The sequence below is a fragment of the Misgurnus anguillicaudatus genome, unplaced genomic scaffold, assembly GCF_027580225.2.
Source record: "Misgurnus anguillicaudatus unplaced genomic scaffold, ASM2758022v2 HiC_scaffold_33, whole genome shotgun sequence".
Lineage (NCBI taxonomy): Eukaryota > Metazoa > Chordata > Actinopteri > Cypriniformes > Cobitidae > Misgurnus > Misgurnus anguillicaudatus.
In genome coordinates this window covers 2,465,527-2,481,698 of record NW_027395283.1, presented here as the reverse complement: position 1 = coordinate 2,481,698, position 16,172 = coordinate 2,465,527, and the positions used below count along the sequence as shown (strand labels likewise).

Sequence of the window (16,172 nt, the reverse complement as noted above, 5' to 3'; positions counted from 1 at the left end):
ACAGTAAGACTAGAAATTATCTGATGTTGTCAGATTCAGGTAAATGATGTTTAAGCTGTACAAACCTCTCGATTCATTGCTAAATCTCCTCTTGACCTCAGCTTTGTCTACAGTAACGCCACCTCTTTCTTCAGCTGAGAGATTTCTGCGATGAAATCATCAATATATTCAGCACGGACAGATCAGTTCATACTGATTTACAGCACATCTCATCATCATCGTCTCAACACTTAAATACACAGAGACAAGACTCTGTTTACACTCAATGAAACACGCAAGAGAGAAAAACACTGAGGATACACAAACACATCACACGCGCGCTCTTTCTTTCTTTCTTTAGTGAGTTTATTTGCGGACTAAAGAGCTGCAGCGCCTCCTGCTGTACTGGAGACAGAAGACGATCACTGCTTTACAAGTGAGTATGAGGAGGCTGCAGATCTGGAGGCAGATTTACGGCTCTGTTGTTTCTGGTGTGTCAGTAGGGTGTAAAGTGTGTGAGAGTGTACACAATATAAGATAAACAGTGTAATGATCTGCACCAAATATTAAAATATATGTAGATATTTTCTGTTGATTCAAACACTACCTACAGGAGACGATTGAACTGCAACAGAATTTAGTGAACGGATAATTATTAACACACATTATGATGCACTGTACATCCCTTATGAAAATTAACAATGGTTTTAATGTGGTAAAGGTGTTTTTTGTGTAGTGATTATTTTTTTGTAGTAAAAGCTATATTCATTAAAGGTTTTCATAATAATATTTAAAATTACTGTCACCTCTTTGTATCTGTATACACACAGGGAGAGAGTATGTATGTGCACGAGAGACAGAAGTGACAGTAATTTTAAATATGAAAACATATGATTCAAGTGTTACTACATCCTTCTAAAGGAATTACTAGTGGCTAACTATGATCGTCACTTTAGAATATTGATCCAAATTATGACTTATTACTAGAATGATGTAGTAACACTTGGGTAATTACTAGTGACTTACCATGATTATCACTTTAGAATACTACAGTCATTTTATTATAAAATTATTATAAAAAAAACATGGGGTTTGAGGTAAGCAGGCTCATAAAAAGGCCAGCAAGAATACTGAGAGTTGCTTTTGCTGTACATTGATTTGATTGCTTTGTATGTTGAAGCCCTTGCAAGTAAAACATTAAATTCTTCTTCTTTAAGCATTCATTCTGTCTTGTCTCAGTATATCAGGTTATTGCTGAATTTCCACCACAGCAGTCTACACAATCTTGCATGTTTTTATTTATTTTAGAGGTACACTGCAAAAAAATGTGTTAATTACACATTGTGTGTGTCATGCCATTTAATGCGTTATAAAATAAATGAAAGGGACAACACAAGTTGTGTTAAAAACAGTGATGGGAGTAACGCATTACAATTAATTCTGTTACTGTAATTCCACTACTTTTAGCAGTAATAAACATGTAACAAAGTATTTTTTAAAATCAAGTAACGCAGTTACAATTAGTGAAATTTAAATGAGTTGGTTACTCGTGTTACTCTATTTTGTGATAAATGAACACTTGACGACAAGACATTTCTGATCTAATGTCGCAGGACCATGGGGGGCGGCACAATAAATAACAACACAGAAGGTGTGTTAGTATAGGGACAACACATTTAATGTGCCGTCCCGCATGTGTTCAGTCATTTAAAGGCAAGATATTTGTAGATATTTGCTTGTAGAATTATAAGGTTCTATCTAATATTTTTGTCAAAATTGAGTTGTTCACATATTCTTACTCTGTGACAACTTATTTACATTATGTGATGTTTTATTTTAAGTTTTGTACATTTTGGGACGTTTTATTAAAAAAACAAAAAGGTTCTATCTACAAAATCGAACTGTAAGTTGGCTCTATAAGGTTCTATCTGCGTGAGCTAATCAGCACTTCGAATGCACAGAAGGGGACCAATCAGGATCAACTTTATGGGGTGGTTTCTCAGACAGGGATTAGCTTAAGCCAGAACTAGGGCTGTTTCTCAATTCCAAGAACGCAAAGAACGGACTTGCGTCCTCGTGGAGATCGGTCTTGCCAGGCGACCTTGGAAGAACGAACTCGGAAGTTTTGCGGCAATGACTTCTGGGGCGTAAAGCGATTTCAGCAAGTCTGCACTCGATGCATCCTCGATATCAAGAACACATCCGGGTATTTTCATGCGTCCTCTGTCCTTGCGTTCTTGAGAATTGGAATGAACTTCGACTGTTAATGATGACGTAGAGGGAGGACACGAGGACGCAAGATCGCTGAAGAACGCATATTGAGAAACAGCCTAGAACTTAGTTTCATTAGAAAATATTTAACAAACATGCCTTACTAAAAGTATTACTTGTGTGCATTTTGAGGCTAAACAAAGGGCACTGATGTATTTTAAGATATGTCAGTGCAAGTTGTTTTCAGTTTGGACAGCTCTTACATTAATTTTATTCTAGGACTAGTCTAATCCCTGTCTGTGAAACTGTCCCTATATGTGGTGTTGCCGCATGGGCGTCGGAAGCAAATGAAAAGTGGGTGGGTCCCCACGACAAACCCCCCCCCCCAAATTACATTTACTGCAATAGTTGCAATTTTCATGTTTCCTTTTAATTAGCCTGAACATTTGCGTTTACTAAATAAAGGATATAAATACAAAAAATCTGGTATTAGCCCTTTGAATAATTTGCAAATAATGACAGATGTCATATTTAATTTATTTTTCTCTGTGACATTTTTTTTCCTGTACTCTGCTGACAATAGGCTACAATGTTTATTTTTTATTTTGAGGAAATAACAGGTAAGAAAAACGAATGAAGATAAACTGGTACAATTTATACCCAATCTCTCTTTCTCTCTCTTAGAGAAATATAAATGTGAGATTCTGGAAATTAGATAAATTTATTTAATGGTACCTTCGGGAAACAATGCTGTCATAAGAGTTTGAGCATGTGTACTTCTAAAACACAATCGATTAAACAATTGCAGAGGTATGACTTTATGAATCATTTGCAAATGTACCTCGCAAATAATGTTAATACGTGAAGACGTTCATTTCTGTAATAATCGCATGAAAAGTAATTGCAGGTGTCACAAGCCGGGGGTGGCCGCAAATATAACTAGGCCACGCCCCTGTTTAACTTCCACCTCGAGGAGGTCCCCAAAGCCAACCAAATGACCAGACAACACAAGCGCAGGTAAGTATAAAAATAAATATTTTATTTAATTTAGTTAAAATGACTTCAGGAAGGGTAGGGGGAAGGGGAAAGTTTAAAACTAATGCTCTCGCTCTGCTCTCCAGGTGGGTCGTGGTCCAGAGCAATGGAAGAGGGGGAAGAAAGGGATCGGCCCGGGATTCCAACGTGTTACGAAGGGGGGGGGGGGGGGTGTACCTCAGACTTCTCCGCCTGGCTCGTAATCCCGTGGCGCCCTCCTCTTCTTCCTGGAGGCAGAACAGAAATAAAAATGAATGCTGGGCAACAGACGTGTATGTCTGAACGTACCCTTTCCTCGATCCAGGGTTGTCACTCTCCAGTACGTGGTCGGGTGGCTGGCCCACGTTGATGCGCCCTTAATCACGGGTATCTCTCTCTCCACAGATTGCTGGTTAAACACAAGGGTCGGTCAAGTACACAACTGGGGGTTCTCTCTCACCTCTCCAGCGGACACGTCATACAACAAGTATGGTGAGTATAATCTCCTCTTCTCTCTTTCTCCACACAGGCTGCTGGCTGGGACACACAGAACGGTTACGTACACAACTGGGGGTTTCTCTCACCTCTCCAGCGGACACGACATACAGTAAGTATGGTAAATATAATCTCCTCTTCTCTAGTTCTCTTACTTCCACACGTGGCTAATCGACGATCAATACAGGCGTACGTTTCATTTGGGTGAGTGAAAAAAAAGTGGACTTACAGTGACCGTCTGTCCACAACTCGCCGACAGCCTCGAGGCGAGGTGGCAATGATGGCGTCGAGGAACGGATCCTCTCGACGGCTGCTACTGCTGCGGAGGGCACAACTCCACTCTGTCACACCGAGCCGAGCGCTGCCCTTCCCTTTCCACTTCCTCAGCTATCGAACACTGGACAGGGGCACCCCTTAGAAGAGGCTATGGGACAGATGAGATCGACTCCGCCTCGCTCCGCAACAGTACAGGTTAGAAATCACAACATGCAAGCAACCGTGTATCCTTGATGTTACTCACACAGTCCCTTGTGGTCAAACACTTCACCACTTCTTCATCACACAACCCAAATCCACAGAAGGTCCGTCGATATCCCACCACAATAAGCGTTTCCACTCGGGCTCACCTACAGCATATATTAGAAAAGTACAGCGACTGGCGCCAGCAGCCTTTCCGTCTTTCCACAGTCTAGAGGATGGGGGCGGGGGTCTGGCTGACAATACACACACACAGAAAAAGAAAGGACACTGCACCACTTCAAGTGAAAAGTTCCACACAATATAGACTCACCACACCACACTACAAGTGAGCACTGGGAAACCCCGTCTCCTCCTCCTTCCCCGGAATTCGATATGGCGTTGTTTACACGACTCAGTCTACGTTCTTGGGGCTATAGTCACCCGAGCTGGCTTTCTTCCGGCACTCCCACCACACTGCTCCGCGGTAGGGCCGTCCTTCTTCCACTAAACAGCCTGTCACACAACGGGTTAACAACCAGTGTCCAAAAGTATTTATTTGTACTCACAATCACTGTACAGTATGCTCCGTTATCAGCCTCTTCTCCACACACAGGCCCGCATCCACAGCGGCAGATGAGTTGGCGTGTACACACGCAGAACAATATTTACACCAGTAATGCCAGTAGCCTTTGTTTCCTTCGAATCATTTATCACTCACTCTACACCGATCTCTCTCTCTGTTTCGTTTCAGATTCCAGCAGTTATGCTTTCCTTTGTCCCACACAGCCACGCCAGCCCAGCCTGAAGAGTAAACACAACACCACAGCAGTGCCAACACACGTCAACAATGACTCCAGCAATCGAACTCCTAACTGCGTTTTTGGATGATCTCTTTATACTCCCTGATCTGTTGTTTCCTCCAATCACCAACCGCTACGGTTAATCAGCCGCACCTGTAACGAATTCGCTGATTTTTCTCTTACGGAGTTTACCGGAAGTTCCGGTGTTCGTGATCTTCCGTCTAGATAGAAACGCTTCCGGGCGGAACAAAACTCTCCAACTTTTAGTTCCGCCCCTAGAACGATCGTCACCCTGTGACACATGCTTCTGTAAAAAACTTTACAATTATCCAGTGATCGTGGCACTATAATCAAAATAAACTATTTTACTGCAGTAATAATATTTTAACGAGTAGCATACACTTTTAACGTAGGTTTGAAAAGAACCTGTCATTTAAAAGCATAACGTCTCCGTGCCTCCGCGCACAGATGGAATTCATATCTCTCCTCCTCATCTCCGTTTATTCTTGTTTCTTGAACTTGGGGCTCGAGTCTGACCTAAGGTTCGAGCTGCCTTTAAGAACAGCAAGCTAAGTTCGTTTACCGTTAATTATTAAGACTGGGCAGGCAAACTCGTTACGGGTGGAAAAATAAAAAAATACTTATCTTAATTTTTAGGACTTGGATCATGTACATAAAAGAACAAATATTTAATGGACTTGTTTTACTTAAGAAAACATTATATTCATATGAAACGTTTTAAATAAACTGATGAGTTTTGCATCAAATAGTTTTTTTATAACGAATAATTATGACTATTCATAGACCATTCATTATTTCATGTATGACTTAGATTTTTAAAATGACGATTTATCTAATTTTCCTTTAAGTGGCTGTTCGTATCAGGTCGAGCAGACGCGCGGCAAGCGCACTCACATATAACGCATCTGAATCTAAACTCGTGTTCACAGGCGAGCGCTTTGAAAAGCAGAAGAAACCCGTGCGTCTTGCGCTAACATTTTTAAAGCCGGCAAATTACGCGAGTGGGGCTGAATAAGTGCAGCAGCGACCTTCAACCCGGTGGCATGACAACTCCGGCCCTTGTCGTGGCCAAAAAATAGACCGGCCCACAGGGAATCCTCCCGGTCCTCCCTATGGCCAACCCGGGCCTGGTTTAAAACCTTATACATTTTGCAAAGGATGTTTTTCAGCACTTTGTTCGAACAGCAACTCAGCGACCCCTCCCTTCGCGAATTTTTTTTTAAGCTGAAACGGGTCCGCGGTGTAAAGCGTCAATTAATAGGCTTGTTTGAGATGCAGCTTGCCTTGCCTGTAATTCAGACGAGAGCAGACGGCTGCAGTGAGGGGAGGAGTGAAAAAGGAGCTTTTAAGTCAGACACTTCACCAATCTCGCGGTCCATTCGACTACAAACGTCAGCAGAGGCAGAGATCACGTTCGCGTATTTTATCGCGGATTAAATAGATGCAACTTAAATACCAATAAATGCATTTACATAAAGATGTTTATAAGGAGAATCAACGAAGGTGAGCTGTTCGTTACTGGAAAAGGTTACTTAGTAAATGTTGGGATGAATAAATCTAAGTCTATTTGGTTATATAAACTCGTTTCTGTTGTGTGAAATATAAACAGCTCACAGTACAAATAATTCAACACCAATACAAAAGTTTACAGGAATTCATTAAAAATATAAATTACATTGTAAAGAACAATTGAATTAATGTAAAAACTACTACAGGAATTAGAGTTTTTAGAATTAAGAAGTCATCAGCTGACATCCCCAGGCCAATGAGCATTAAACTGTGTCGTCAGCAAGTCTTTTCCCATCGTGCTTTTCGTCAACGCAGTCGGTGGAGAGCAACTGCGCTCAGCTGTAGAATCCGACGTCAGCGTGACGACAGAGCAAGTCGGACGTAAGGCGGACACTTTTCTAACCGACATGCAGGGGCGTCGGACTGGGGGTAAAACAAGTACTGATTACCAGGGCCCCAAGGGGAGAGAGGGCCCTTGAAAGTCTGGAATATATTTTATTTTACCTGGATATTTTCATTTCTTATTTTAATTTTATAATGTCAAATGAAATGTAAAGTTAGTGTATTTGCTGAATAACTGTTTGAATATATTTTGTATAAGTAAAAACTATCTAAAGTCTCACGGTCCCACCCCTTCCTAATGCACCAAATGGTTTAGTCCATCTGCACGCGCATTTTGCTTGTAGTTGTGCGTCTGGTAGAGCGCAAACTTCTGCGTGCGGTTGAAATGTCTTTGTCAAAGAAAGCTAAATTGGGCCACCAAAACAGAAAGAAAAGACAGTAGAAGAAAAAAAACAAACTTCCTACTATACTACTTCGCTACATTTTTTAAATCATATCCGTTACTGAGTAAAGAATATTTTTTAAAATGCAAGGTAATCACGGATGAATGATGATTGATTGACGGGCGGGGAACGCGCTAAACTCACAAAAAGAACCTTGGAGACGGACGAGACAGGCACGCGCCAATGCAGACCCTCAATTAATTTCTTATGAAAGAAACCTCTGGCCATATTTAAGCGACCACTTTCCTCTGACGTGAAGCGAGTGTTTCATTCCTATGTAAGGTAGGATTTATGCTTATGAGAACGGAATTGTGGACCGGGGATTTATCGCTCATTTGCACGACGCGTTTTTAATACCATGCCCATTATCTTTCGATGTCAATCAGCTTTGCATCAAGTCAACCACAACTTAAGAACGTCCTTGAGAATGCGCATGTCATTAGACATTGGAGAGAGAGAGAGAGAAATAAGAATGAAGGTCTTACATCAGGTACCCAAGTCAGGGAAGTTAGATAAAAGACAATAAGGATGAAAGTATATAGCCATGCACTCATCTCATGATATGCTCATTTAAACTATATAACAATGTTACCAGCAATACATTAATTACAACCTTACTATAGTGATTGTATTTACTAGCTGCTGACCTCATATTATTTTTGCTTTAAAAGTGCATACTCACCTGTAAAAATCATTAAACTATTCCATAAATGTTTCTTAGTTATATAAAAGCTTTTACTTTATTAACTTTTTACTATTGCACTTTAATTGTAAAGATATTCCTACAATTAAAAACAACTAGTTTGAAATGTATATTCCCTTGTCGTTTTTGAACTATACTAGAATCATCCACCTCTTCCCGCTGTAAAAAAGTAACTTTTACTCTGAGTAAAGTTAAAGTGACTTACTTTTTACTTTTACTTGAGTAGATTTTAAGACAAGCAACTTTACTTTTACTACTTAAGTAAAATATTATTAAAGTAACTTTACTTTTACTTAAGTAGAATATCTTATTACTCTTTCCACCTCTGGCTAAACTGTTTGAATTTTCCTGGCTGCGATTGTTAGTGCTAAAATGAACTGAGACAACCCATTGAAAAAGCAGAATATACACTTTCAGATGATAATTTGGTCATAGACTACATGCAAATTGAGTTGAAAGGCTAAATAAATAAACTGTATACTAACAGCTGTTTGCATACAAAACAATAGCCTAATTTGAAAAAATGTTTAATTTTAAATGAATATAGTATGCAAGCAATAGCATTTGTTTCTTTTTGCCCTTTTTCCAGATAAAATGACTAGTGATACATGTTTTGTTCGTCTTTTAATATGAATGGAGCTTTTTGTTAATGTACAAAACTTAAATGGCATATTTAAGATTTAATTTATGCCTTAAAGTAATAAAGCATAATAAAAATAAATGTTCTAAAATTTAATGTCTTGTTACTTCAGCAAAATAAAATATGTCTGAATCAAGTCTTGTTTGGTTATCATACAGTTTGTTCATGTAGTGATTAGAAAACTATATGGAAAAATGGGGGGCCCATTAGGACTGCCTATGCATAGGGCCCGGGACCTTGTGCTACGCCCCTGCCGACATGCATCCTGCGCTGATCACCGGTGATCGATTCTGCGCAGAATTTGCTCATCTCAAACAAGCCTAACTTAACGCAGCGTACGCAATCGTCAATTAAGAGAAAACGCTTCCCCGCCAATGACGAGATTTTCCGTCTTTCCGCAATGCCGCTTTTATCCACTAGGTGGCGCACTTCCGCAACTTTTAAACCCGGAAGTATTGCCCTATGGCAAGCTGCTGCATGTCCGTGTCTGTTTTAAAGATCGCTTTGAATGGGATCTCTATGAAAAGTCCGTCACAAAAATGGAATTATTTCTGCTTTTTGCTCAAAATGTGGTGTTTTTGCAGAAACCTACCCATATTCAAAAGCTGATTACAAAAGAACAACTGAAGGTAGGAAGAAACGTTTTTTTTGTTTGAAAGCAGAGGGTCTGTTCTTTCATTTGGTATATTGTATGTATATATATTCAAAGAAGAACATTTTCTGGAAGGCATTAAACTTTGGTGAAAATCATGAAAAACGCTGGGGCTGGCTGGCAACTTTTTTTAAAAACGCTGGCGGTGAAAGAGTTAAGATCGACAGCCCGAATTTTAGGCAAGTTCACCCTAAACTGTTAAACCTTACCAGGCTTTTTAGGAGTAAATTACTGGCAACACTGTTGCCAGCTAGTTACTGTACAGCATCTGTAACGGTGACTTACTGGCAACAGTGTTGCCAGTATAGTACTGTGTCTATGACAATACAGTGAATAACTGGCAACAGTGTTGCCAGTAATTTACTGTCTCTGTACCACTACGGTGTCTTACTGGCAACAATGTTGCCAGATTTATACTGTAGGTTAGTAATTACAGTTAATAACTGTCAGCAGTGATTTCAGTCAATTACTTTACAGTACCACATGCTTCAGGTAGAATACTGTATCTACAGCATATAAAATGCTGTACTCATTGTGGTACTCTAAAACTTTTGAAAGATTCTTTTTTACGTTACTTTATTAAAAAGGGAGAAATAACCCCCAAATATTTAGACAAATACACTTTATTACTGTGGCAATAGATATACGGATCAGAGGACGAATGAACCCAATCGCAGACGAAGTCGGGGAAAACAGAAAACACTTTATTTACTAACATAAAACAAAACCCACTAGGGGGTACACAACATGAAACACCGTAAGCAGACAGATAACACTAAACTTGACAAGATCACTCGGCTAGATAACCACACAAACACGAGAACAAAACAAAATGAATTATATAGAAAAGAACAAACAAGATAATGAGGGGAAACAGGTGATGGGAGAAAACCAATAATTACTAATAAGCAGGAGAACGAGGGGGCGGGGACACCCAATAAACAAGGCCATGAAACTCCACATAGAGCATGGGACTGCAAGAACCCTGCCATCATGACTACATATAAATACAAAACAGTAGACAAATTCTTTTAAGACACTTAATAAAATCATGTCAAATCCCACCCTCAAAAATAAAAAAGATCTCCGTTGTCACCGTTGACCCTCAGGTTATTCCAAACCTGCAGTAATTCAACATAATTTAAATGACCTTCTTATATCCTAACAATTCAAGCATTAACAAAAATGCTCCATAAAACTCGAAGTAGAAACCAGAAATTAAGCTCTGTTTTTTGCACAGGCCTACTAAAGGGTTAATGGTGCAACATGGTGATCAACAGTAAAAATTACAAATTTGACATCTTTGCAAAAGGAAAAACCACCAACAATCAAAAATGTATGATAATAAGGTGTCATGGCTTTGCAATCAAAAAATGTTGCTATAATGGAAGTTAATGGGGCAAAAACAGCCACTAACAATAAATGAGGAAGAAAAAAACAAAATCTGATGCTGCACAAAAACTAAAAATTCATCAAAGCCAATGTTTTTTTTCTAATCTTTGAAATGCCCAAGATTGTGAAAAGGGTTTAAAAATCCAGTCCAAAATCACTTTTTATATTGAAAATAAATAATTTTGTGTTTTTTCCCAAATAACTCACATCATTTATGAACTTTGCAATTAAAGAGTTACAATCATGGAATTTTTAAAAAATATTTGGTAATTTTGATCAGTATTGAGGTTGATTAACAGATTTATTTATTTTTTTGAAAAAATAGTAATCTGATAATTTTTTTTTTATTTTCATAATAGGAGATGCTAAAAACTTGCTAATCAGGAAGCTATTTGGAATCTTACCTTTATGTGTTTTAAAGACACTCATAACAGTTTACTTACTCATAGTTGTGTGATCCATTTTCAGCTTTTAAACATACAAATCCACTATTATATTGTTCAACACAGCATGCTCCAGAGTAACAAACAATCAAACAAACAAATAAGTTTATCAAGACAAATTGGTGACACCTGCACCTGTGGATGAATTGTTTGTATGCATGCATCCAAAAATAGGGGAGCTAAGAAGAAAAGTGGAGCCATCTTTAGATCATTATCAGTTTGCTTATAAGAGTAACCGTGGTACTAATGATGCTATTTCAACACTAATGAACCTTGTTTTGAGGCACCTGGAAAGTCCAGTTGCCTATGCAAGGTTGCTTTTTATAGATTTTAGTTCGGCGTTTAATACAATTCAACCACATATTCTTTTGGAGAAATTACTAAGTTTAAATGTTAATTCTTCTCTAATATATTGGTATCATTCCTTCTTGATAAACAGGACGCAACAAGTAAAAATTAACTCTGTGTTATCTGATGTTGCAGTAAGTAGTACTGGGGCTCCACAAGGTTGTGTAAGTTCTCCTTTTCTATTTACTTTATACACAAATGACTGTGTTAGTCACCAATCAAACCAATTTATATTAAAATTTTCAGATGACACGGTCATTGTGAACCTGCTAACAAGAGATTCCAGCACTGATGAGTATAAAGCAGCTGTGGAGGGGCTTGTAGACTGGCGTGATGCTCATCACCTCCTGATTAATGTTAAAAAAAACTGAAGAGGTGATTATAGATCCCAGATCACTGGGGAACAGGAGCCCTGTCATAATACATGGACAGAATGTTAGACAGGTGGCTTCTTACAAATATTTGGGAGTTCATATTGATAATGAGCTGAAATGGCAAACCAATGTCTCAAGTATTTGTTCAAGAGTTCACCAGCGTTTACATTTTTTACGAAGATTAAGATTATATGGAGTCAGTATCAATATTATGCAAATTTTTTATAAAGCTACGATTGAGTCTGTTTTGCGTTATGGAATTACCAATTGGTTTGGAAGTGTAATGATGAAAATGAGAGCCCAGATAAGCAATTTAGTTAAGGTAGCAGGGAAAATCATGGGAGTACGGACACTAAACACTTTGTTGCAGCAGGCAAATACAATTGTACTGGACCCCTTACATGTTTTGTATTCAGAGTATGTGTTGATGAACTCTGGAAGGCGATACAGGGTCCCATTATGTAAGTATAATCGCTATAAACATTCTTTCGTCCCACAGTCGATAAAACTGCTTAATGAGCAAGGGTGATGATATGTTAGTGAATAGTAGTGGTACTGTATGTTTTTAAGGTAATTCAGGTGTTGTATTAGCAATATTTAAATATAGCCTACTCAATTAGGAATGTACTCTTTTTTTTATAAGAAATGTATTATTATTAGAATGCGCCTTCTTTAAATATTTAGTTTTTAATTATTTATTATTTAAGGCAGTGTTTCTCAACTCTGGTCCTCAAGGACCCCCTTCCAGAAAGTTTTAGATGTCTCCTTAATTAAAACACCTGAACCAACTCATCAGGCTCCTTCCAGAATGTCTCCCTATCAAGCTAATAATTTAAATCAGGTGTGTTAATTAAGGAGACATCTAAAACATTTTGGAAGGGGGTCCTTGAGGACCAGGGTTGAGAAACACTGATTTAAGGTAAAGTGTGTTATGTGTAATAGATGTAGACGGTGGGCCGAGGGGAGATTTCGTGTTATCAGACGATCTCTGGTGATGGATAACCCAGTTTTTTTTATGTAACCGCTACACTTTTCAACAAAGCAAATAAAAATTGTTGCCACTTACATACCTTGCACATTAATATAATATCGGTAACTTTCTTCAGGTTATTTTCCCGGCGAATAGAGCAAGCAGCTACGTTTGGGGTCCGAAGTTCATGACGTATTTGTTGCCTTCATCCAATAGCGTGCGGGGAAAAGTGATGACGCGTGTCAACACACTGGCGAGTTTCGCATGAAAGATTGAACTTGTTAACTAATTTTAGCCACTAATGCAGTTTTAATATTCAGTTTGACACAAAATGTGAATGTAGAGGTAACGTTGCCCATTCTTACTGTTTTTACTTTATGTAACCATCTTTGTCATGTCCTGTAATCTTTAATAAATAAACCGTTCTATTTTTTTTACACCGTTCTGATATCTGTTATCGCTTGGAAACACAACGTCATAAAGCAAGACAGACAATTATTTTCCCTGCTTTATCATGTTACTGGAAAGAAATGTCAAAAAATGAAGTGCTGCATGCATGTATTTGAGGATAGTGGACCCACCATTCCCTTCACAGGCACAAGTTGGCAGAAATTGATTTAATCGGTGTTCCTGTGAAAAGACCTTAAATGCAGAGAAAGCATTATACAAGAATACAGGCATATAAGTTACAAAGCCAGGAACCGAAAAACAAGTTAGTCAAACTAGCTAACACTAGCTACCACAGGCAGTGCTACAGCTATTTTACAAATATCACAAAGATAAAAAGCTAACAAAGGAGAAGAGAGGAAGTTTTTATTGAAGAAACTGCAAAGGAAGGTTGGTAGTATATTGTATAGACATGCAGTGAAGAAAGTAGCATGGTTTACAGTAGTATAAATTTAATATGCAATGTTTAAGCAGTAGCCTTTAAATAGCAGAGCAAAAATGCATCAAAGACAAATGGTTTGAGATTATTATAACAGTTACATAGAAAATCGCTGGGGGGTGGCAACATGTACAGTGTATATACATACACATGTGCAGTGTAGTAAAAGTATAAGAGTAGTACAAATGTAGATGCAGTGTATTAACAGTAATATAATAAAAACAACCTACAAAATTTACCTTTTCAATTATGGCATCGTTATTATCAACAAGACCAGACACCTGGGGTCTCATTTATAAATCCTTACTAAAAGTCTACGTATGCACAAAAGCCAAAAATGGCATACGCCAAAAAATACTAAGACAAAACAAAGCACTGTTCCCTTTATAAATCACAGATCACCTGCAAGTGTTCATACATGAATCATCCTCAAGTCCCACCTTGCAAGCCCATCTCCCATTAAGTTTTTTTTTAATAGATCACAACCTTGGGAACTGGTGTACGCACATTTCCAGCCCCGTTTTGTGCGTACGGCAGTTCCCACACAAAGGTTGTGATCTATAAAAAAAAATATTAATGGGAGATGGGCTTGCAGGGTGGGACCTGAGGATGATTCATGAATGAACACTTGCAGGTGATCTGTGATTTATAAAGGGAACAGTGCTTTGTTTTATAAGTATTAATATTTTTTTGGTGTATGCCATTTTTGGCTTTTGTGTGTACGTAGACTTTTAGTAAGGATCCTACGCCTAGTTTTATAAATAAGACCCCTAAACGATGCGAAATTGGTTTATTACCCATGTTAAGGGAACAGGTGGAACCAATATATGTAGCATGAGTTTTTCCCCGATGAAAGTTAAACCCCATTCACACAGACCTCTGGTCCCAGAAAATACCCGTAAAATTGCCAGACAAGCGTCTGTGTCATCATCACAACACAAGTTATGGTTCAGCTCCTTACAACGAGAGATAACATGCATATACTGTAAACATTCACCACGAGAAATGTTGCAAACTAAGCAGTTATCAGGAAATGATAAATGAGACGCATAAACAATGACGCACGTGCTGTAGTGAGGACGCGTGTGTCATGGCAACATGAAGTTGGTTCAACTCTTTAAAATGAGGGATTTACAACATTCACAACGAGAAATGGCAGCAAACTAGACTGAAGCAGATATCAGTTAAGTTAGCTCGTTACTTACTGCGTTGAAACGGAGATCATTCAGCAGCATAAAAAGAATATCGCGTCACATGCTCATTTGAGCTATAATAAACGAAAATACCCGCACGTCAACCCAACAAGATAATATCATTCAGCTCCTCAAAATGCAGGTTTTAAATGCATATAAACAATCACGATGAGAAATGTCTGAAAACTGTATCAAAGCAGAAATCAGGGAGCTCGTCAAATATCCACTCTGAAGCTGAGATCATTCACCAGAATAGAACTGTGCGTTCACGCGCTCCTTTGTAGTCTTATCATAAACAAAAATGCACGCGAGTTGTTTCTGGAGAGAGAAATAATAAATAATATGCAAACTTCAGACGCTGCGTAGAAGAGAGGGCGGGACTTTCAACAGGTCATGTGTCTTTCCGGGACCATCACATATGCCGGGTTAACTTGGCAGTGTGAATGAATAAAATATCAAGCGGTCCCGTAAAATTCCAGGATGCTTGTGCCGTGTATCTTACGGAATATCTGTGTGAAAAGGGCTTTACAAATCATTTTTCTTCAATCAGTGATGTGCAGAACCTAAACATATTGTTTAGGACTTTTTTAGTGGTAGAGGCAGAGGATGGAGAGGCAGCGCCAGTAAAAACACAGGCTTTAAGGTCTTAAGCCCATGGTCTTTACACATCCAAGCAGGCCCCACACCTTGCATTATCTGCAAACATAAGAAGTATAAGGTTAAGAAAAACAAAGACATTATAAACAGTATAAAAACAAGGTATCACTTCACCTGCCCTTACAAAAATTAACCATTGTTTTTCTACAGTTAAAAAATGGTTACTGTAGTAAAACCATGGTAACCACAAAATAACTATTCTTTTGACAACTATGGTTTTCGTGGTTAGTGTAGTAAAACCATAGTTTTGCTGATAGTTATCAATACAACAAAATACCTTGGTTACTACACTTTTACCACAATAAAACCATGGTTAATTTTCGTAAGGGTGCTATCGAGATTATACCCGGTACCTCACCACACAAAAACACGAAAACATTAACTAAATGGGTATAAGCACTTCTGCAAAACAGTCATTGACGAGAGGCTGTTAACAACGTGAACTTTGACTGTCAAAGCTAAATTTACTTCTCAAAAAAACTGTGTTAGAAACAGAGGGAGTGAACATTGCAGCTTATAAAAACTATAATACTGTGGAAAGCATAAAATATATCGTAATGTACATTTTCGCTGCTCTAGTTGTCTACACCCAAGCAGCTGTCGAAGTGTGGCTTGCCCACCGGTCATTTTCAAGCGCAGTG

General features: G+C 38.5%; 1 protein-coding gene and 1 long non-coding RNA gene across 2 annotated transcripts in view; both read right to left on the bottom strand.

Moving 5' to 3' along the window:
* The window catches only part of LOC129437123 (uncharacterized), a 54,843-nt gene extending 54,410 nt beyond the window's left edge, over positions 1-433 (bottom strand). The window contains 1 exon segment of the mRNA XM_073865726.1: positions 66-433. Within this exon segment, the coding sequence (XP_073721827.1) occupies positions 66-77 (12 nt within the window). The 5' untranslated portion in view covers positions 78-433.
* A 2,775-nt stretch (positions 434-3,208) lies between these two features.
* LOC141349190 (uncharacterized) lies at positions 3,209-5,433 on the bottom strand. Its single transcript, XR_012368841.1, has 2 exons — positions 3,929-5,433; positions 3,209-3,741 (listed from the first exon to the last, which is right to left on the bottom strand). It is a non-coding gene; the product is annotated as an uncharacterized lncRNA (long non-coding RNA).
* Between the last annotated feature and the right edge of the window lie 10,739 nt (positions 5,434-16,172).